The sequence below is a fragment of the Lepidochelys olivacea genome (assembly GCF_965140295.1).
Source record: "Lepidochelys olivacea isolate rLepOli2 genome assembly, chromosome: 1".
Taxonomy (NCBI): domain Eukaryota; kingdom Metazoa; phylum Chordata; order Testudines; family Cheloniidae; genus Lepidochelys; species Lepidochelys olivacea.
In genome coordinates this window covers 203,132,352-203,153,839 of record NC_140411.1, presented here as the reverse complement: position 1 = coordinate 203,153,839, position 21,488 = coordinate 203,132,352, and the positions used below count along the sequence as shown (strand labels likewise).

At 43.8% G+C, this 21,488-nt stretch overlaps 1 protein-coding gene across 1 annotated transcript in view; it reads right to left on the bottom strand.

Annotated features, from left to right (window-relative positions):
- The window catches only part of TIGIT (T cell immunoreceptor with Ig and ITIM domains), a gene marked incomplete at its 5' end in the record, with an annotated part of 53,314 nt that overhangs the window by 4,534 nt on the left and 27,292 nt on the right, over positions 1-21,488 (bottom strand). The window contains one exon of the mRNA XM_084616959.1: positions 2,891-3,214. Coding sequence (XP_084473085.1) covers positions 2,891-3,214 — 324 coding nt within the window. The remainder of the gene's footprint in view (positions 1-2,890; positions 3,215-21,488) is intronic.

Genomic DNA, 21,488 nt, shown 5'->3' with positions numbered 1-21,488 from the left:
CCTGAAATAAACCTGGACTATAACGCCAACCTTCAGTAAAACACAAAAACAACCTGTCCAACTGTCACCAAAACAATTCTTTTTTCACATCTCACTTCGGTAGGTTGCCTGACATAAACTGATATTTTAATAACCGGGGGGGGGGGGGGTCTTCCTATTGACAAGGTAATGAATAACTGTATCCCAAGATACAGAACCTGCAAGGCCAACATCATTGTTGGTGGTAGTTTATCATTAGATTATTACCACCAGGTGACAATTGTTTTTGGAAAGCCCTGGAGAACTGGATACCAAAAAACTGGGTGGGGAGAGCAGTATGGGAAAAGGAGGCAAACATGGTACCAATCTGCTAAAAAAAAAAGAAGAGTGATTCTGGCAGTTACCGCCCCGGAATTCGGACTTCTAGCTCTAAGGAATTGTAAGTGATATTCCTTGGTCTCAACAAGTGCCTCACCCTCTGGTCCCTGTTGCCCTGGATTTGAGGGGTGTGTATATCCCAGAATGTGATCAAGCTAATTGCAACCATATTATGTGCATTCAACCATCCTGAATTAATAAAACAGACCCACCACACAGTTAAGGGTTAGTTTGGAGACAGGCTTTCAGAAGCAGAGTCAAAACTAGCTACAGTTTCTGCTAATCAAATGGGAGGAGGGGACAGACAAGTCAACTGAGACTGAAAACCTTGGTGGCTGGAAAACCTTGAATCTAGATGCCTCTGATATTAAAAGTGTATTGAAAATTAGAAAAGTGATCATAGAATCATAGAATATCAGGGTTGGAAGGGACCTCAGAAGGTCATCTAGTCCAACCCCCTGCTCAAAGCAGGACCAATCCCCAAATTTTGCCCCAGATCCCTAAATGGCCCCCTCAAACCACTGAGCTAACCCTCCCCCGAAATGACCCCTCCAGTAGGGGGTCCTTGTGACCTGTGTTTTGCAGACCTTAGTTATAAAAGATCAGCTAATATAATGTGCTTTGGAGCCGTCCTCTGAAGCCATCTTGAGAGACATTTTCCCTGACACCCCCTTTCTCCCCAGCAGGTGAGCAGCTGGCCACTGTGAACCTGCTGTTAAGCAATCAATACTGTTTCAGACAGTAGATAAATATCTGGGATGTTCTCAACCTATTGCTCCTGTCTGCGTGTGCTTAAATCTAATACACTGCAGTGTTGGACAAGAGCATGCTCACTTGCCTTTAATCCTTTATCAGACAGAATTGTTGTGTTCCTATGATTTATTCCTGGCCCACCGAGAGTGAAATAGTTATGTTGCCCCTGCTGGGGGTTCTGAAAACCCCAGGTAACACCCCCACCAGCCGCTGTATGCTTTCCTCTCTCCCCTCAGCAGCAGCAGGCCCCTACAATGAGAATTATACCCTTCTATTAAGGACAGAATTTGGCCCTAATTAGCCTTCAAACTCCCTGTATGTTAAGTATTATTAGAGCCAAATCCCCAAACCAAATCAGGGGCAGATCACTTCCTTTCTCTGTCCCTCTAAATGCAGTCATCTCTACCAACCACTAGACCATCCTTACTTTTGTAATTCAAGTAAATACATCCGGCAGAGCACTGAGCTAGTGAAAGGAGAAATGGCAAGTGAAATTGACCACAAACAGAAAGTGACATTGGCCAATCTAGCTTTATTGTCCAAGCTAAGCGAGAAGAGCAAAATGTAAACAAACAGTACCAAAATGACAGAATTGATTAAAAGTAAATTAGATCTTAAAACCTTTCAGCTTTAACAATATAATTTACTAGTAACAGAGGCAAAAGATAAATGTTAAAAATAATAATTTTGGCCATATCACCCATAAAATGAATCTACTCTAGGGAAAGGATGAGGGTATTTTGGATGATGTTAATTCTTCAATTGCAAAATAAACTTGCTAAAGGTTCCTAAAGGGGTAAATTTTCAAAAGTGCCTAAAACACCACTCCTAGGCTCCTAAATAGAAAAGGGTGACATTTTTCAGCTAGAACTTTTTTCACCAAAAAAAAGGTAGATTTGAGTCAACTGAAACATTTCAAGAAGTCATATTAAAAAATTGTATCAATCAAAAAAATTCATTTTGAACTGTCAAGACAAAATGTTTCAATATTTTATTCGAAGCATTTTTTTGTTTCAAAATTTACTTCAATTTTATTTTTTTAAACGTTAACAATCCTCACAATCATTTTCAGTCAAACAAAAAGTTTCATTCAACCTAAAACGAATTCATTTTCGACTTTTTGGTTCATCAACTTTTTCTATTTTTTAATGTTTTTTGGTTTTTCAGTACAGCCCACAAACTGAAAAAATCAGTTATTCATGCAGCTCTTCTCCTACAGGCTTGTCTACATACAAAAATTAATCCAGAATAAGATAGGATGTGAATTTAAAGCAGTTTCACTATTCCTGATTAACTCCATGTGTGGCTACTATTAGGGTTTGTCTACACTGGCACTTTACAGGACTGCACCTTTCTCGCTTAGGGGTGTGAAAAAACACCCCCGAGTGCTGCAAGTTTCATCACTGCAAAGTGCTGGTGTAGACAGTGCACCAGCGCTGAGAGACGTGCTCCCTTGTTGAAGTGGGTATTTTAGAGCACCAGGAGAGCTCTCTCCCAGCGCTGTGCCGCGACTACACAAGCCACGTTAAAGCGTGGCCACGGCTGCGCTTTAACGTTGCCAGTGTAGACAAGCCCTTATTCTGGAAGAAGAGTATTTTATTATGAATTAGCTTAATCCGCTTCCAAAAAGTGCCTTGTTCCCTTTGATTAACATGGAGTTAATCAGGAATAGCTATTCTGAAATAACACCCATGTAGACAAACCTTGAGTCACTTAGGTGCTTTGGAAAATTTTACCCACATTCCATATATCTGAGTTATCTGTAGTTTTGTTGGCTCACCTGCCAGTTCCAGGAACATTCTCCCTTCGTATATCCCATAAGGGAAGGTGTGAAATTCACAACAGTAATCTCCAGTGTCATTGACACCTAATAAGTGGATTGTTATCCCGTACTCTGCTGCCAGTGATACCTTCTCAGTGAACACCGGCTGGACTATGCCTTTCTCTTTGTTTAGATAAACTGCAAGCGTGACCTTGTTACACCTGTTCCAGGTCACCTGTGACACAATGGCATTGGTCAAAGAGAGAGAACACCGCAGGGTGATGTTGCTGTTTTCAACTGCAGAAACGTTCCCAGCTGTTAGAATTTTTTCAGTTGTGTCCCCTGGAAGACAGCAAACCAAAGAGCATGTCATGAGAGTGATGCAGTGTAGGACTCCCAGGCAGCTTGTGAGAGAAAAAGTTTGTTTGATTACCTAAATTCCCACTCCACTGCAGTCACTGAAATCAGATAAAACAAGCAAAAACCAAACAGGGAAGAACTACCGGTATATCTGAGAAGAAAGGGAATTCTTTGTGATGGGTTCGGTCACAGAGATCCTCTTGGGACTGTCACCTGATGTGCTGAAATTACCTCTGAGCCTGTTTTCCCTGCCATCTTGGGACTCCAGAACACTGCCTTGTTGAGCCAGACACACTAGCCTGCTGCAACACAGACCCAGGATCTAGGCCATGCCCCCAAAGCTGCAGACTTTAACTAAAAACAGTGCAGCAGGTTACCTGTCTCCAGCACCCAGACACACAGCTCCCAATGGGATCCAAACCCCAAATAAATCCATTTTACTCTGTATAAAGCTTATACAGGGTAAATTCAAAAAATTGTTTGCCCTCTATATCAATGATAGAGAGATATGCACAGCTGTTTGCTCTCCCCAGGTAATAATCACTTGCTCTGTGTTTATTAATAAAAAAAAGTGATTTTATTAAGTATAAAAAGTAGAATTTAAGTGGTTTCAAGTAATAACAGCAAGAACAAAGTAAGTAACCAAGCAAAATAAAGTAAGATATCTCACGCATATCTAAGCCTAATACATTAAGAAACTGATTACAGGTAATATCTCACCCTCAAGATGTTCCAATAAGCTTCTTTCACAGACTAGATGCCTTCCTAGTCTGGGCTCAATCCTTTCCCCTGGTACAGTCCTTGTTAGTTCCAGCAGACATCTCAGGTGGTAAGCAGGGGTCTTCTCATGACTGGCAACCCCTTTTGTCCTGCTCCATCCCCTTTTATAGCTTTGGCACAAGGCAGGAATCTTTTGTCTGTGCTTGTCCCCACCCCCGCCTCATCAATGGAAAAGTACAAGGATTAAGATGGATTCCAGTATCATGTGACATGGTCACATGTCAGTGTAAGACCCCTAGTCTCCATTCTTTCTTGGTTGGCCCACAGGTACACAGGAATTTTTGCGGGTAAATAAACCATTTACAATCAATTGTCCTAGTCAATGGGAGCCATCAAGATTTTAAACCACGATTAATGGCCCACACTTTGCATAATTACAATAGGACCTCAGAGTTATACTTCATATTTCTAGTTTCAGATACAAGAATGATACATGCATACAAATAGGAGGAATATGTTCAGTAGTTTATAACCTTTGTTATGATACCTTACAAGAGACCATTTGCATAAAGCATATTCCAGTTACATCATATTTACACTCATAAGCATATTTCCATAAAACATATGGAGTGCAACATCACATTCTTCTCTTATCCTAAGAGAAGATGGTCCCAGAAAGGGAGGGCTCAGATCTCTTGGTGGAGCAGTGTATGGAAGCCCAGGATTGAGTGGTAGTAGAAGACCAAATTGCTGAGGAAGGATTTTTCTCCAGGTCAGGGAGGACTGAAAGAGACGCTTATATAGCTGTATGCAACTGCCATAAGCAAACATCCCAAAAGTTTCAGATTACCACTCAAACGTCCAGGTACTTATCTCAAACTCATTTAAATGATCAAACCTCCTTTGGCCTGGAATTTGGGAAAAGCCAGATTTGAAATGTTATTTGGTTTCAGAAGGTTTGGAAAGATATCAACAACAGTTTTTTGGACAATTGGGTTTTTGTTTATTTATTTGATTGACTGTTTGGGGTTTTTTTGTGGGGTGGGGAGGAAGAAACTGTGGGCAGTTTACTCTTATCTTTGAAGCACTATGTACAGAATCCTGCTGGTGAAATGATACTGATGTAGATGATCCATAGTTTGATCTGCTAGGGCAACTTCTATAGGATGAAAGTCTCTTGAGTGTACAAGTGTGTTTGATTTTAAAATAAATAGATAAATAAAAAGTTGATTCATACCACTAGTTTATGTTCCCAGAACTAATTTCACACACACACACCCCATGCCCAATATCCCTTCCTGTCCTCACAATTTCACTGGACTTAAAACATGGAAACAGATGCAAAATCCAGTTGTGCAGTCACTCATTCATTTAGATTGGTTCAGGCATTGTGGCCAGAGCAAAAGAATCAAGTAATGGCTCCCGGACTCTGTTCCTGGCTCTACTACTGACTCTCTGTGTGGCTTCAGGTAAGTCACCTAACTGCCTCATGCCACAGTTTCTCCATCTGTAAACCAAGGATAGTAATACATCTCTAACTGAGTTACTGCACGGTTTAAATCGTCAATGTATAAAGTGCTTTGACACTAAGGATGTCCAAATAACTGAATTTTCAGGTCTGAAAAAACAAAAATTCTTTTTGGGTCAACCCAAAACAAAAGTGTTCCAAAAAATCCAAAATAAAAACATTTTGACTTTTTACTTTGGAAAGATAATTTGTTTTGGAAATGCCAAAATGAACCATTTCAACATTTCTGATTTTTTTTAAACCAACACAATTGTCCAAAATTGACCTGAATTCATGCATTGTATTGGTCAGCCCAAATGTGCATTTTTTTGGCCAAAAAAAAAAAAAAAGTCTTGTGAGAAAATTTTCATCCAGCACTAAGATCTTTGGATGAAAGGTGCTATTAATAACAGCAATAGAAAAATTAAGTATAGCCTGCATTCAGCTGTACTAAAATGCATATTGTCACTTGCTGGAGGATTCTCTGCTCCTTGAGGTCTTCAAACTACAATTTGAGGACTTCAATAGCACAGATATAGGTGTGAGGTCTTTTTTAGGAGTGGTGGGTGAAATTCTGTGGCCTGCATTGTGCAGGAGGTCAGACTAGATGATCATAATGGTCCCTTCTGACCTAAATATCTATGAATCTATGAATCTATGAATTGTTTGCTTGCATTCAGTTTACCAAACAATCTAGATTACTCAGTATCAATGACCTGTCCTCTTCATTAAATACAATTCCCCCAATCTTTGTCATCTGCAAACTTTACCAGTAATGATTATGTTTACTTCAAATCTTTGATAAAAATGTTAAATAGCAGATGGCCAAAAACCTATACCAGCAGGACCCCATTAAACAAAACAAAACAAAAAAACCCACAACACACCTTCTAAAATTACATTTTAAGGTCTCTCAGTTACCCAGTTTCTAATCCATTTAGTGTATACCATGTTGATTTTCTATCATTCTAGTTTTTTAATCAAAGTGTCGTGCAATATCAAGTCAAATGCCTTATAGCAGTCTAGGTATATTACATCAGTACTATTAGCTTTATCAACAAAATTTGTAATCTCATCAGAAAAAGATATCAAGTTCGTATTGACAAGACCTATTTTCCATAAGCCCATGTCGATTAGCATTAATTATATTACCAGATGGCTGGGACAGAGCCAGCAAGGTAGCTGTACGGTTTTACTGTGATTCCTATAATGAGCAAGACTAAAAAGAAAGCAGCTGATGGAAAAAAGAAGAGGGACCCAAACCCAAGAAAATGATAAGTCTGCCAACAAAACTACAGATAACTCAGATCTATGGAGTGTGGGCCAAAATTTCCAAAGCACCTAAGTGAATCAGGGTTTGTCTACATGGGAGTTATTTCAGAATAGCTATTCCTGATTAACTTTGTCTTCCTTACTCAATTTCAGATGCCACCAGCAACCAATAAAGCAGAGAGAGGTCAAAACTCACTTGCCCAATGTCACCCCGCAAATGAATGGTAGAATTAGGAATAGAACCCAGGATCCCTGACTCACAAGTCTCTGCAGTAACTTATAAGAAATCATAATAAGACAGAAAACTCCTAGAACTATACCTGAAACATGTAGGAGAGGAGCCATATGCCACAGCAGCTGCCCCACAAGGAGAGGATAACCCATGCTACCAGAGAATCACAAAAAAAGCCACTGCTTGCTCTGGAGACTGGCAGGGCTGCCGAACTGCAGCTGTGAAAACACCGCAAAGTTCGAGTCCGGGGCGAAGGGAATGAGCTTTGGGGCAGGTGGGGGGAGCGAACTCCTTCTTGATGCAACACAAACCACAGAACCGTGGAGAGCATGTTTCAGAAAAGACAACACAGAGAACGCTTTACAGCAACAACAGGCAGTGGTTACTTGTCACTGCAGGTGACTCAAACACCGCTTTACTCATTAACCAAGGTGCCCTTATTTAGGCTTCCTGACCACAAACTCTGAGAAGCAGCTTACGGGAATCCTGTGATAACTGATTTGAGCAACAGCCCCTTCCTCATTCCCTTATGTGGATAATTACTTTTGAAAGATCACCATGAAGTTCCATGTCACCAGGAACTTAACCTACCAAGCAAAAAGTTTCCACCTTACAAGGAATCAGTGAGCTCCTTCAGGCACTGAGAGCTAACACGGATAACTGATGTTGCTATTGCCTTGCTCCAGTTATTCCTATCAGACAAAAGGCTGGTCTTAAACTGAAGCCAGCAGGTCACTGCCCTGCCCTTCAGGAAGATCTTCCATAGACTCAGGAAGATGTAGCCTCTTCCTCTTCCCTGCTGCAACTGGGCTGAAGGGGGAGGCAACTCTCAATCCAATGTCCCCCCTGTAAATAGCACAGTGAGAATGGAGGCTTGGTGTTTTGAAGCAGCCACCTGACACCTTCTCTGCCTGAGGCCACACACACTGTAAGGCTATCCTTGCTCCTACAAGCAATAGTACCTTGCTATCAGTACAGTTATGGCTTTGCAAAGAACAGTGGTGCTCAGTCAGGGATCCAGAGCCCCCTAAGGGGCCATGACCAGGTTTCAGGGGGGCCGCCAGGCAGGGCCAGCATTATACTCGCTGGGGCTCAGGGCAGAAAGCCGAAGCCCCACCACATGGGGCTGAAGCCCGGGGCCTTGAGCCCTGCCACCTGGGACTGAAGCTGAAGCCTGAGCAGTGTAGCTTTGTGGGGGGCCCTGTGGCATGGGGCCCTGGGCAACTGCCCTGCTTGCTCCCCCCTAATGTCGGCCCTGGCTTTTATATGCAGAAAAACGGTGGTTGTGGCACAGGTGGGCCGTGGAGTTTTTCTAGCATGTTGGGGGGGCCTCCTGAAGAAAAAGATTGAGAACCCCGAGCATAGAAGACTGAACAGTCCACCTTAAAGAGCTCACCATAAAACAAACAAACAAACTATGGAATAGCAGCAGCCATGTCTCTTTCTAAAATAACTGTAAAGAGTGTTGGCTGACCTGTGCCTGGTTAGTTTTATTTGGGATCTATTTTAGTGCCAAATTTAGCAGTGGCAATGAGGAAGACAACTCCACCTCGACACCATGCTCCGGGGGGGAGGGGGGGAAGAGAGCAGGCCACTTTTTAAGAAATAAAATAATCAGCAGACCCAATTTTCTTGCTGCAGGAAGTCTTGATAGAAAAAAGATTTGTGAGTCTGATAGATCATCATTCTCTGAAGTTTATCAGCAGCATATTCCAATTCTAGCTGCCAACAAAACAGCCAAGGAGTTTCAACTGTAGTCTGCTGTCTGCATGCCCATGTCTTGGGGCTTGGTCCTGCTTTGAGCAGGGGGTTGGACTAGATGACCTCCTGAGGTCCCTTCCAACCCTGATAGTCTATGATTCTATGTCATTCAGCTGTACTCTACTGTAGTACAGAATGGCTGAATGACATGGCCATGCAGGCTGCTTGTCTAGATTGCTTTTGCCATTCAATCAACCTCATGTCTTTGCCAGTTATTTTTTACTGCTTCAGAGAGAGAGAGTGTGTACAAGTGAGATCCCATAGTGTCTCAGGTAGTTCTAGATCTTCCCCATCTCCAAGACTTCTCAGGGTTAGAGGACAGAGGCAGGACTGATTTGTTCTGTCCTGAAAGCTTTCTGGCCACAGGCCTTAACGGCAGATTTTCCCACTCTTCTCTCACTTTGCCGCTTTCTGTATTCACAGACTGAAAAAAAAAAAGGAAGGTGAGAGTCTTCACTGCTGGGGGAGGACCATTTCTCATCTCCAGCTTCATGCTCATAAAAGCATGCTTAACAAGCTGAATTCAGAGGTGAACAAAGAATTTAGAGGGGATTTAAGTTGGTATAAATACATCTTCTTTAAATTGGTGTAACTGACACCTCTTTACACCTGACTCACCTTGACATGGAGATAACACCAGTTTCAATGCCCTGAGATTTAGGACCTGATTAGGGTTGCCACCCTCCCAGATTGGCCAGGAGTCTTCCGGAATTGGGCTCGATCTCCCGGGGGCTACTTAAACCAATCTGGGAGATTTTAGGCTGCTAAAAGTCCGGCAGTACCGCCTGGCCAGAGCCTGCACCCCAAGACCCTGCCCCAACCCTGAGCCTCCTCCTGAACCCAAACTCCTTCCCAAAGCCTGCATCCCCTCCTGTACCCCAACTCCCTACCCCAGCCCCCTCCCACACCCGAGTCTCCTCCCACACTCAAACTCCCTCTCAGAGCCCGCAAACCCTCCGGCACCCCAAACCTCTGCCCCAGGCTCAGCCCAGAGCCCCCTCCCACACTCTGAACCCCTCGACCCCACCCTCCAACCCCCTGCCCCAGCCCAGTGAAAGTGAGCGAGGGTGCGGGAGATCAAGCAAAGGAGGGAGGGGGGATGGAGTAAGTGGGGGCAGGGTGTCGGAGAAGGGGCAGGGCAAGGGCAGGGCCTCGGGGCAAGGGGGTTTGGGTTTGTATGATTAGACAGTTGACAACCCTTGACCTGATTCATCACTGTATTACCACAGCCTTACACCACAACAGCACAAAGGAAGCAAATAATCTAGCTCCCTACCCACCATGCTCCATTTCTGTACAGTTGCCAATAAAAACCTCTTTTTATTTAAAATTGCCTGAATGGGGCTATTAGTTGAGACATTTATTGGCTGGCAGCTTTGAGAGAGAAACTTACCCTGACCCTGGAAACAGCAGCAGCAGCAGGAGTGGGTAACAAGTAGGCCACAAAAGGTCAGAAGCACAGTGGAGGCTGTGGTCTCCCTCCCCAAGTGCTGCCAGGTGGCTGGAGAGGCCCAGAATGGACACACAGCAAAGCAAAGAACCTGGAATGTACCAAGCACTGATCTCCCTCCCAAGGAAAAGGAGTTGGTCAGACATCACATTTTTGCTTACAGACCTCACATAGAACTATGGCTGACAGGGAAAACCAGCTTCTCCCTTAGATCAGCAGCCAGGCAGCCAGGCTGTTCTTAGAGGCAGAGACTTCTGGTTAAATTTCTAGCCAAAAACAATTCTTTCCCAGTAAGGAAAAACCTTCATTTGATAACTACATCATTAGATACGTTCCTGACTTCCACAACACCTGCTCCATCCCCCTCCACACATTTGGAAAATTAAAAAAAAAAAAAGAAATGAACTAACATATGAAACTTCTCCACACAAAGGTTCCCCTATGAATTGAGACTGTGTGAGAGAAATTTTAGCCCAAAAGGTCATTTGACGTGGGTGGGTGGGGAAGTTACACGTAATTGAAAATTAGAGGTTACACTGGAAAGATCATCTCAGATTTAGTATCATAACCACAACCCTCTACACTTATATTCTCGCAGCATGTGTGTTGGTCCTTCTGTAGAAGCAGAATGTTCTTTGCACTTCAGAGGACAGCACAAGCATGTGCTGCTGACATCAGAAATGTTCCTACCACATTCCAATGAACCCTAGATACACGTTCAGACTCTTCTTTACATTTCGTCATTGTGCTGCTGAGCTTCATGCACTTGCTTCTGCAGCCATCAAGTGTGGAGCAGTTTGGCTGGCTTACTTGGTTTTCAGGAGCTAGACTCAGCTTAGAGGACAGTGCGGGGCTTGGAGTGCTGGCTGTTGGTGGGCCATCCTTAGGAATAGCCATGTAGTCTCCTTGCTAGCACCTGGATTTCCAGTAGCCATTAGAGCCACATGGAGAATCTGGCAAATGGGCCACCAACGAAATCTATGGGAGAGATGGTTTCTCACAGAGTGAAGTCTTCCATATTGATTCAGTGGGCCTGATCATTTGTATGCAGAGACTATGGGCCTCTCTTCTGTTCCCACTTTCTGTGAAATGCAGGGTGGGAGAGCAGGGCCTCCAAGGAGCCAGTTACATCTTCCTGGTTCTCAGCCCAGGGCTGGTAACAGGCCGCAAGGGGCTATCTGAGAATAGCTGGAATGCACCAGCACTGGTCCTCTCTCCTCCTGCTCTTAGACCCACACTGTGCCTAGGAGTGGTAGAGTGTAAGAGCCAACCATGCTTGCTCTCACGCAAGCTGAGGATTCCTCCACACTGGGGGGAATTATCAGCTGGGAAGATACAGTCAATTTCCAGCCTCTTTTGCTGCCAGAGCAGAGTAAAAGGACCAGATTGCAAGAGGAAATCTGGCCCTATATCCTAAAGCACCATATAAAACACAGACGTGCCAATGCACCTCAGTCTTCACCAAGAGCACACACCCTGCCATTCCAATCTTGGGCTCCCTGCACAGCTCTGCATGCCGTGAGCAACAGCACTTCTCCTCTTCCAGTTCTCGGCCACTAACAAAATGTTGTCAACAGCACTGCTGCTAGCTCAGATCTTAGCACAGCTCAGACTCTGCATTTTAATCCTGACATTCCAACGCGGCACAAACTGGCCAGGGACTTCCAAAGATTAAGACAACTTCCTTGTCCTATGTCACAGCACATAAATCTCCAAAAACACAGGGTCTGATAAACTGAACGAGAACATATCCCACTTCTGGAGTCTTGCCTGCTGCCAATAGTAAAACACTCACCCTTGAAGAGGTCTCTCCTTATGACTTCAACCAACACTGCTAAGGGCTTTAAGATTCAGTGGAACTGATTTAGGGCATGAATTTTAACACCTTTTTTTAAGTCAAAAAACTTGTCTCCAATTTTTGTGGGTGTGATTCTGCGGTGTGACTCCAAAGGAAAAGCACCAAGCCATTGAGCAGTAATTTTGTTCCTCGTTCTGCCACTGAACTGGTCTGTGACATTAAGCCAGTCACATTTTGTCTTTCCTTCCCTTCCAATCCTTTGACTTGCTTATTTAGACTGTTAGCTCTTTGAGGCAGTGACTGTCTTTCACTATGTGTTTGTACAGTGCCTAGCACAATGGGGACCTGATCCTGGTTGGGGTCTTGGGCACTACTGTAATATAAAATCAAGAACTACCACATGTGCTCCTCCACCCTCTGTCATTGCAAGGACTCTCTCTCTCTCTTTGGAATCTGTATAATTTCATCACTCCCCATACTTAAATTTTTCTTTCTGGTTGGTTATTTTTCTATATGCTCTTTAAATAAGTGAGCACCATGCATATATATACAAAGTTGCTATTGAATGTGATCTCTAACTTGACTTGACTGCTTTTATTACTCTCAAGATGTTGTGTGGCCTTTACCCACATGACAACATTATAATTCAGGTGTAGGATTTTAATTTTTTTGCATTTGAACTTTATTTATTTTGTCCTGACTTGTGCCTCCAGGTTAGGAAGCAGGATCACGCTTTAAATATGAATACCCAAAATGTGGGGTATTATGTATATTCTCCATCTTCCTCTGGACACTAAGCTGTGCTAAGAAGACATCTGCCTGCACACACACACCTGATATTGGATGAGTAATATGCAGAATTTAGTGAATTTAAATACTGACGGCCATGCAGTTGTCTAGCAGATCTCAATACAGGAGACATGACTACTCCACCTGAGGTTGTCAGTGCTACTGAGGACTGGGCTTTGATGCTTAACTGAATAGGTCTTGAATTAATTAGGGAATGAATGCTATGACAATTTTGAAGACTACCTGTGTGAATTAAACATACAATACTTGGTCTCCTTAGAGAAAGTTCACAACTCAAAAAACAAAACAACATAATCTGATTGGCGGCAATAGCCTTTGGATGGATAGAAATAGAATGAGACTTCCTGCAGGAATCCAATCTGGATAGTCCTGCAGGGAGCAGAATGAGTTTCCACTGTTGCATTTTATAACCAGGCGGGAGTGGAATAAGGGCTGACACATTAAGGAAGCATTTAAATTGTTGGGATTTGTACAAAACGTCCTCTTCGTGAACATGCTGAGAACATCATGCTACTGAAACTTGACCCTTTTTGCTTGGATACTCTTATACACCCACAACAAGGCCCTCATGACAGAACTAAAGGCTATGTTTCACTGGTGCAACATGTTCTTTAAACTGTGGACTTTGCACCAGCCAGCAGAACAAGTTCTATTTGTTGACCTTTCTTTTGGGATCCATTAGAGCAATAATCACTTCTCACAAGTATTTGTTTTAAACCTGTTTGGTCCCACATGGAAGATAGGTCTTGCAATAGTAGATCTCTTCTGTGAGACAGAGATGACATCGCCAGTGCTACATCAATCAGGCCCGGGAGTCATAGCCTCTTCAGTCAGAAAGGCATAAACAGGATCACTACTGCGCTCTCGTTCCTATCTCTTGTATTGTCCTGGGGAGCAGTGGAAAAGGTGGGAAGACACGTAGCAGGGACTTTGCGCAGATCTGTGAGAGGTCATTCATCACCTCATGTCCCACCAAATTAATTTACAATCAGTGAGAGATTTCTGGATGTCAGAGCCACTCTACTAATCCAACATTGCCATGCTGGCCTTGGTGTTCATCACCCCGTTGGTGGACAGTAAATACAGCAATAGGAAACTTTGCTCTGCCCCGGACAGGAAAATTTGTCTATGGGATGGGGCCAATCATGTTCTTCCTAGTGATTTATGAAAACCCCATCAGACATGTTGATTGTTACCACCAGAACAGAGATTGGTGATTCTTGGATGGCACAGTGCTCTGTGACCTCAATGGTATGCATTCCCTCAACTGAATGGGAAGTCCCCCTCAAAAAAATCTGATCTTCTACATTCTTCAGTTGAGGGAGCAGAGACTATACAACTGGACCTAGATCTCTGCCAAGGGATGAGATAGAGAGATGCAGAGGGGATTACTGGAAATACTGGATCGGGGGCAGCAGGAAACGTAGACTCTCCCTTTTGGCTCTGGCTTTTCTTGGCCCAACTCACTCCCTGAAGCACCAGCTGCTGCAAATGCCTCAGAGGGGAAGAAGAGCTGATTGGACAGGCAAAGGAAGCCCTGGAGCATGGCTAGGAATTAGATGCACACATCATTGAACCAAACTGATAGAAAGTTGAAAAAAGTTTAGAATTTCCCTCAGAAAAAGCTCTGAGCAAGGGTATCGGGCTGGTGGGTTTTACCTACATGCTCAGGGTCTAATTGATCACCATATTTGGGGTCAGGAAGGAATTTTCCCCTGGGGTCAGATTAGCAGAGACCCGGTGTTTTTTTTGCCTTCCTCCACAGCATGGGACATGGGTCACTTGCAGGTTTAAACTAGTGTAAATGGTGAATTCTCTGTAATTTGAAGTCATTGAACCATGATTTGAGGACTTCAGTAACTCAGCCAGAAGTTAGGGGTCTATTAAAGCAGTGGGTGGTGAGGTTCTGTGGCCTGCGATGTGCAGGAGGTCAGACTAGATGATCATGATGGTCCCTTCTGACCTTAAAGTCTATGAGGCCTGGCTGAGCCACCAACCACTGGGGAGGCAGAGAAAACTGGAGGGACCTTCGGGGCCAGGGCTTCCCCTGCTTTCAGTGACTGACAGGTCTGGTTCTGCCCCCAAGCTGGATGCACGCTCAAGTACCCATTGTAGCAGATCTGTGGTCCTTTGTTGTACTAAGAAATAAAGATTTAAAGCTACACAAACTCATTTTTATAACTATACAAACAATGCAGAGGTATCCATTAGGGAGGCAAAAAAATATCTCTCATTATTTGGTCAAATACTGCCTTTAATTGGTGCAAGTACAGGTCCCAAATAAGAAGTATATAAAATAATGACTGGTGTGTGCTCCTATTTATCTTCTCTCATATAGGCAACATTTGATGATGTTAAAAAGCGACCAACACTGAAAAAAGGGAACAAACATTCTTTTACATACCAGGTAATTATCCTGTGTAATTCATTGGCACCAGGTATCATTGCAGCCAGAAGCTTAGCAGGATTAAAAAAAAGATTAGACGTTTATATGGCTAATGAGAACATACATGGCTACAGTCACCTGGAAAAACAATGTATAAGGGATATAAAAACTCTCCTGCATCAGGACACCAGCCAGCTACTGTCTCAGGTTAGAAAGAAGCTTCCTCTAAGGGCAAATTATTCTACAATTCTGCAATACAAAGTTTCTTGCGCCTTCTCCTGAAGCCTCTCTGGGACTGGCCTCTGTCTATTCTCTGTAGCTCACCATAGTATCTGAGCACCTTCCATCAGTGCATTAAGTGACATGACTAATATCTGTTACATGTGATTTGTTCTCTTCCCTCAGGAAGAGAATTGTGTGTGCAGTGTAATGTTTTGTTTTAGCAGGGTAGTTTTTATGAACACAGGCATTACTATGTTTTGTTTTTTTGTCAAACACACAATACTGGACTAGTTGGACCACTAGTGTGATCCAAACAGCTTTTCTGAAATGGTCTGACCTACCTGGAGTGAAAAACTTGTCTGAGCCCAGTGGTGCCTGACCTCTTCAGGGTGTAAACACACAGTTACCTGTTTCCACCTCTGAATGTCCTAAATGCTTCTGAGAAGCCAGAGGGAAGAAACAGGCCCTGCAACTTCCAAATACGTTCAGGAACTTGGTGACCTTCCATCTTCAATTCTGGTTTTTGCCTGGTGTTGTGAGCACTTTAAAGATAGGTTTATCAACTAACCACCAGAGCGATCTAAACAGGGCTCTGGTTTCCTGTGGCGACGACAACTTAGAATGTAAGTAGTAACTTCGGAAAAACATGTTTCCACTTGTAGCTGAACCAAGAAACCTATTTTTGTTAACTTGTCAGAGCCAAATAATGCAGAAGCCAACAAAAAAACATGATCAGTGTTGGCCTTTGGCCTGGGTTTATGTGGAAATTCACAGGGCATTGCTTTTCCTGGGGCTCCACACCACGTGCAAACAAAGTGATGGTTAGCGGGGTCATCGGCTCAGATGCTATACAAGCACAGGCTATGGTGGATTTATGAATGATGTATGCCATGAGGGTCATAAACATACTTCTTAAGAACACATTGCTTGCCTTCAGAATGGACCAAACAAAACATCAGAACTGAGAATTTTCAGCCCAGGGAGAGGGGTGGCTTGCATCCTCTGGATATTGGATCGGGGCCCATCCAAGTTACAGCAACCTTCCTGAGGTTTTCCTATGGGCCACAGCACTGCCTACAACCTCTGCAATGCTGTATTCCATGGCCCCATTCCCAGAATGCCCCCTACACCAGGACTTGCAAGGGAGTCCTTGCAGGGCAACGTTATGGTTGTCTTCTGCAGAAGGTGCTACTTCAGCTGCAAGTCTCTCATCACCTGAGTCCTCTTGGTGAATGACTTGCAGATGGAGCACCTCTCTTTAACATGTCCCTTGCAAAGACATGACAAGCACCTCACGTGGGGGTCGCTGTTGGGGTGGTCCCCCCTACATGATGGGCAATGCTTGAACCCTGGTGAGGGCATCACACAGGGCAGCCAACTAAGACTTAAACCTCACCTAAGGTACTACTACTACGATATACAAGAAGAGTTCTCAGAAATCTGAGTGTGAAAACATGAGGCGAAGACAACACACCAAGCTCCGATTCTAGCCACAGGTGACGAAAAAGAACTGAGAGGGATCAAGGCAGCGCTGCCCTTTTACAATCAGGGGAGGAGCTACGGCTGCAGGGTATGAGTGCTGCCCCGATGGGTACTGCTAGGCAAAGCTCTCTGGCTCCGGTGTGCACACACCCCCATACGGAACACACGGCTGCATCTACTTCACGATCAGGCCCTTTATCATGTATACAAAAGGAGCCATCCGTACAGTGAATGAGAATGGCACATTCCCATGCACATCCCTAGAGTGAACAGCCGTACGAAACATTCCATCCTCCATAATTTTATGATGTCTTTTACTTCAGTGAGTTTGAAGAGCGGGCAACAGTTGCACTGCCAGGTATTATGTGGACAAGTGCATATGGAAGCTTCCCCCATCCCAAACACTATCTCTGCCAATGACTCTCAATCCTGACCTGCTGCAACCCCTGCCATTCCAGCCCTGGGCTCCCCACCCAGCTCTGCCAATGCCCCTCTCTCCTGCCTTGCAGTACACCCTGGTGTTCCAGTCCTGAGCTCCCCACACAGATTTGTCAATGAACCTCCATTCTGACCTCCAACACTTCCTGCTTTTGCAATCCTGAGCTCCCACATAGCTCTGCCAGTGAATCATAACGCGTGATCTGCAGCATCCTCTGCTATGCTAGTGCAGGGTCATACACAGCAATGTGCATGCACCTTATTCTTGCTCTTGTACACTCCAGTCCTTGCCTGCTGCTGAGCATAGGCAGCCAACTTTGTACCAGAGTGCCAGGCAAAAAAAAACCTTCATTAAACTGGACTTAATGTTGAGCAAAGGTGCCATCAACTTTTAGTGAGAAAAAGCCTTAAGAGAGTGTTTCAATTGTTAAATAAAGTGAAAGTTCCACATGAAACCAAATACACACAAAAAAATGCTGAAAACGGTTAGCCAGCTTCAGTCTTAACTATGCTATTCTCCAGGTCTCATTGTTTTGCAATGAGAAGCAATTTTCACCAGCCTTAACCAGGCTGCTTTTAAGCCCTCGGAGGCAGTGTCATCTCATAAGAGGAACACAGACTAAGATATTTCTTGTCCTCCTCAGGAATTCACTCCGGGGAGCTACTGTGTACAATTTAAATACATTCCTGGGGCAACACTATTTTTTGTTTCTCACCAAGCTCAACAGGCAGCTCAAGCTCTCTGCATGGAGAGAGCTGTGCTCTGGGACTGGGGCGGGAAGAGAGGCTGTGCCTGTGACTCCATAGGACAGGTATGGCCAAACTGTGGCTTGTGAGTCACACGTGGCTCTTTTACAGTTAAAGTGCAGCTTGCAGAGCCTGACCCCGACCCAACCCCATTCTTCACTTACCAGACTTGGGGGGGGGAGGAGCTCGGGACCTCTGCCTTGCAGCAGGGTAGGGGTTCTGCCCAGCAGGGAGGAGGGTTTCGAGGCTTCAGCCCCGTGGGCTCAAGGTTTTAAGCAGGAGCGAGATTGAAGCCCCGAGCTCCAGCAGGTGCCTCCTATGGGGCAGAAGCCCAGGCTCTCGAACTTCTTAAAATTGTTGTATGTGGCTTGGAGGCTCAGTAAGTTTGGCCACCCTTGCTATAGGTCCAGCTTCACTCTGTGGAACCAATTCAGCCCTGGTGTTAGCAAGCACTTCTCTACTGACTTCAATATAGTTCCTTCTGCTGTGAGTAGTGGTGGATGTAGAGCTTGGTGTTAATGACTATACCATGTGGTAAATCTGCCTGGGAGTGAAATGGATTAGGATTACACTGCTGGTGGGGGAGCAACAGACTGGCCTGTGTATGCCCATATCATGCTTCTATTTATCTGTCTGAACTTGAACTTCACATTTTGCAGTTCTCTTCATGGCCACATGGTGTCCCCAGTGTCTCTGTGCAAGAAAGCAGTGGGTAGAAGCTGTTCAAAGGAAAGCAGTTCATCGAAAAAGCAAAAGTTTATCTCTAAAATGTCCTTAGCCACTATCAGAGATAAATCCAGCATTTGTCATTGCAGTAATAAACCTATGAGACTAAGGGGAGAGAAAGAGGAGCAAGGGAATGTCAAATACCATGATGAATCTGCAAAGTGAGAACTCACTTTCTAATATATGTCCAGAGCCTGATTACATCCATTCTCACTCCAGACAGCAGTCTCATATCCAGGAGGCTCTGCCTTCTCACTTTCAACAAACTGGTTCAATGTATTGTTTGAGGTCCATCAGTTACCAAGAAAGCTTCCAGGCAATTCTTCGATTGACTCAGACTAAGAATATGTTTTATTGTCACTCTTTCTGCATGACACTTACATTAAGGTGCAGATACTGCCCCACTCAGCTTCACTGTGCCACCTTCCTCACTGCCCCATGCAGCTTCCTCCATAGCCCCTCTGCCACCTCTCACCAACACAATAGTCTCACCTACCTCTCCCATTTCACCCTTCTCTGCATTTTTTCTCTGTTGCATCTTCAGGTAAAATTCTGATCTGTTAAGAATTATAGATTTTTCACTACCCTATGGTTCCACACCAGGGATTCAACCAGGGACCTCAAGAGACAAACACATGAGTTGCTATAACTAAAGAGTCAACTGTAATAGATGCATATCCTCTGCAAGTCAGACCTAAACTGGGACCTGTAACACACAAACACTTACTTTGGGTTATAAATATATTGTGGGCCTAGCAAAACTTTTCTGTCAGTAAATGCAACTTGAACTGCTTGATTTCTCTTCATTCCACCAACAGCCCCACCTCCCCACCAGGTACGAATTTATTGTTTCTCATTACTGATATTATAGTCTTACAAGAACAAGACAATGCTCAATGAAACCAAAAGGCAACAATTTTAACAAAGTGAAACTTTCCTTACAAACATGTAATTGACATGTGGAACTCATGGCCGCCAGATATTTTTCAGACAAACTGCTTAGTAGGATTCAAGCAAGAATTAGATATTTATCTGCAGAGCAAGTGTGCCATCCCCAGTTATCCTAGCTAGGATAAACATTTATAATTGATATCAAGATTTAAGCTTCAGGGCACAAGTCAAACTGACTGACCTACATTCGGAAGAAACGTCCCAAATTGGTATGTTATTGCATAATTGTCCATCACAGCGGCTGTACTCCTTCCTCTAAAGCACCTGCTACTCAGAGGAAGTATAGCCTTGTGGTTAAAGTATTGACTGGGACTCAGGAGAATGGCATTCAATTTCTCCCCCAGACTTTCTATGCAACCTTGGACATGTCACTTAATTGCTCTACCACCATTTGTAAAACTGGAAGGATACTACTTCCTTTCAGCTAATCTTTGTATGTCTTGACTGTTTAAGGTCTTTGGAGAAAGGACCGTCTCTTACTATGTGTACAGTACCTAGCACAATGGGATCATGACTTCAGTTGGGGCTTTGGAAGGTTTGCTTTAATATAGATAATTACATCTGAAAAAAACTACCGTAAAGAGACATGAAGGTTGCAAAGTGAAGCACTCCAAAGTTGGGAATTTCAGAATTAAGATTGCCTATACAACCTGAATTTCCGCCACCCCTCCCCCACATGTGTATGAATTATGATACAGTCTTTAATTACATGATCACATAATATTTGCGGAGATGGCGCATACACAGTCCTGTTGGCTCATAAGGCTTGTATGGGGCTGGAGCATGCCCAGTGCAGATAGAATCTTCAGAGAAGTTGGCTGCAAACTCATAACAAGTCTCTACTGAGCATGTGCAAACACATTTTTCAGAGGGTCACATCTTGGCCAAATTTGGGCAAATTCTCACAGGACCAGGAAAATTCACATCCTGGACATTAGGGCTTGCATTCCTCAGCAAAATGATTGTTGAAGCTTGTCATAAATATAAAGGGAAGGGTCACCACCTTTCTGTATACAGAACTATAAAATCCTTCCTGACCAGAGGCAAAACCCTTTCACCTGTAAAGGGTTAAGAAGCTAAGACAACCTCACTGGCACCTGACCAAAATGACCAATTAGGAGACAAGTTACCTTCAAAGCTCAGGTAGGGAGGCGGGGGAACAAAGGCTCTGTCTGTCTGTCTGTCTGTGTGATGCTTTTGCCGGGAACAGATCAGGAATGCTCTTCAGAACTCCTGTAAAAAGTTAGTAAGCAATCTAGCTAGAAATGTGTTAGATTTTCTTTTGTTTAATGGCTGGTAAAATAGCTGTGTTGAATGGAATGTATATTCCTGTTTTTGTGTCTTTTTGTAACTTAAGGTTTTGCCTAGAGGGATTCTCTATGTTTTGAATCTGATTACCCTGTAAGGTATTTACCATCCTGATTTTACAGAGGTGATTCTTTTACTTTTTCTTTGATTAAAATTCTTCTTTTAAGATCCTGATTCCTTTTTCATTGTTCTTCAGATCCAAGGGTTTGGGTCTGTGTTCACCTATGCAAATTGGTGAGGAGTTTTATCAAGCCTTACCCAGGAAAGGGGGTGTAGGGCTTGGGGGGATATTTTGGGAGGGAAGATGTCTCCAAGTGGGCTCTTTCCCTGTTCTTTGTTTAATACGCTTGGTGGTGGCAGCATAGGTTTCAAGGACAAGGCAAAGTTTGTACCTTGAGGAAGTTTTTAATCTAAGCTGGTAAAAATAAGTTTTGGGGAGTCTTTTA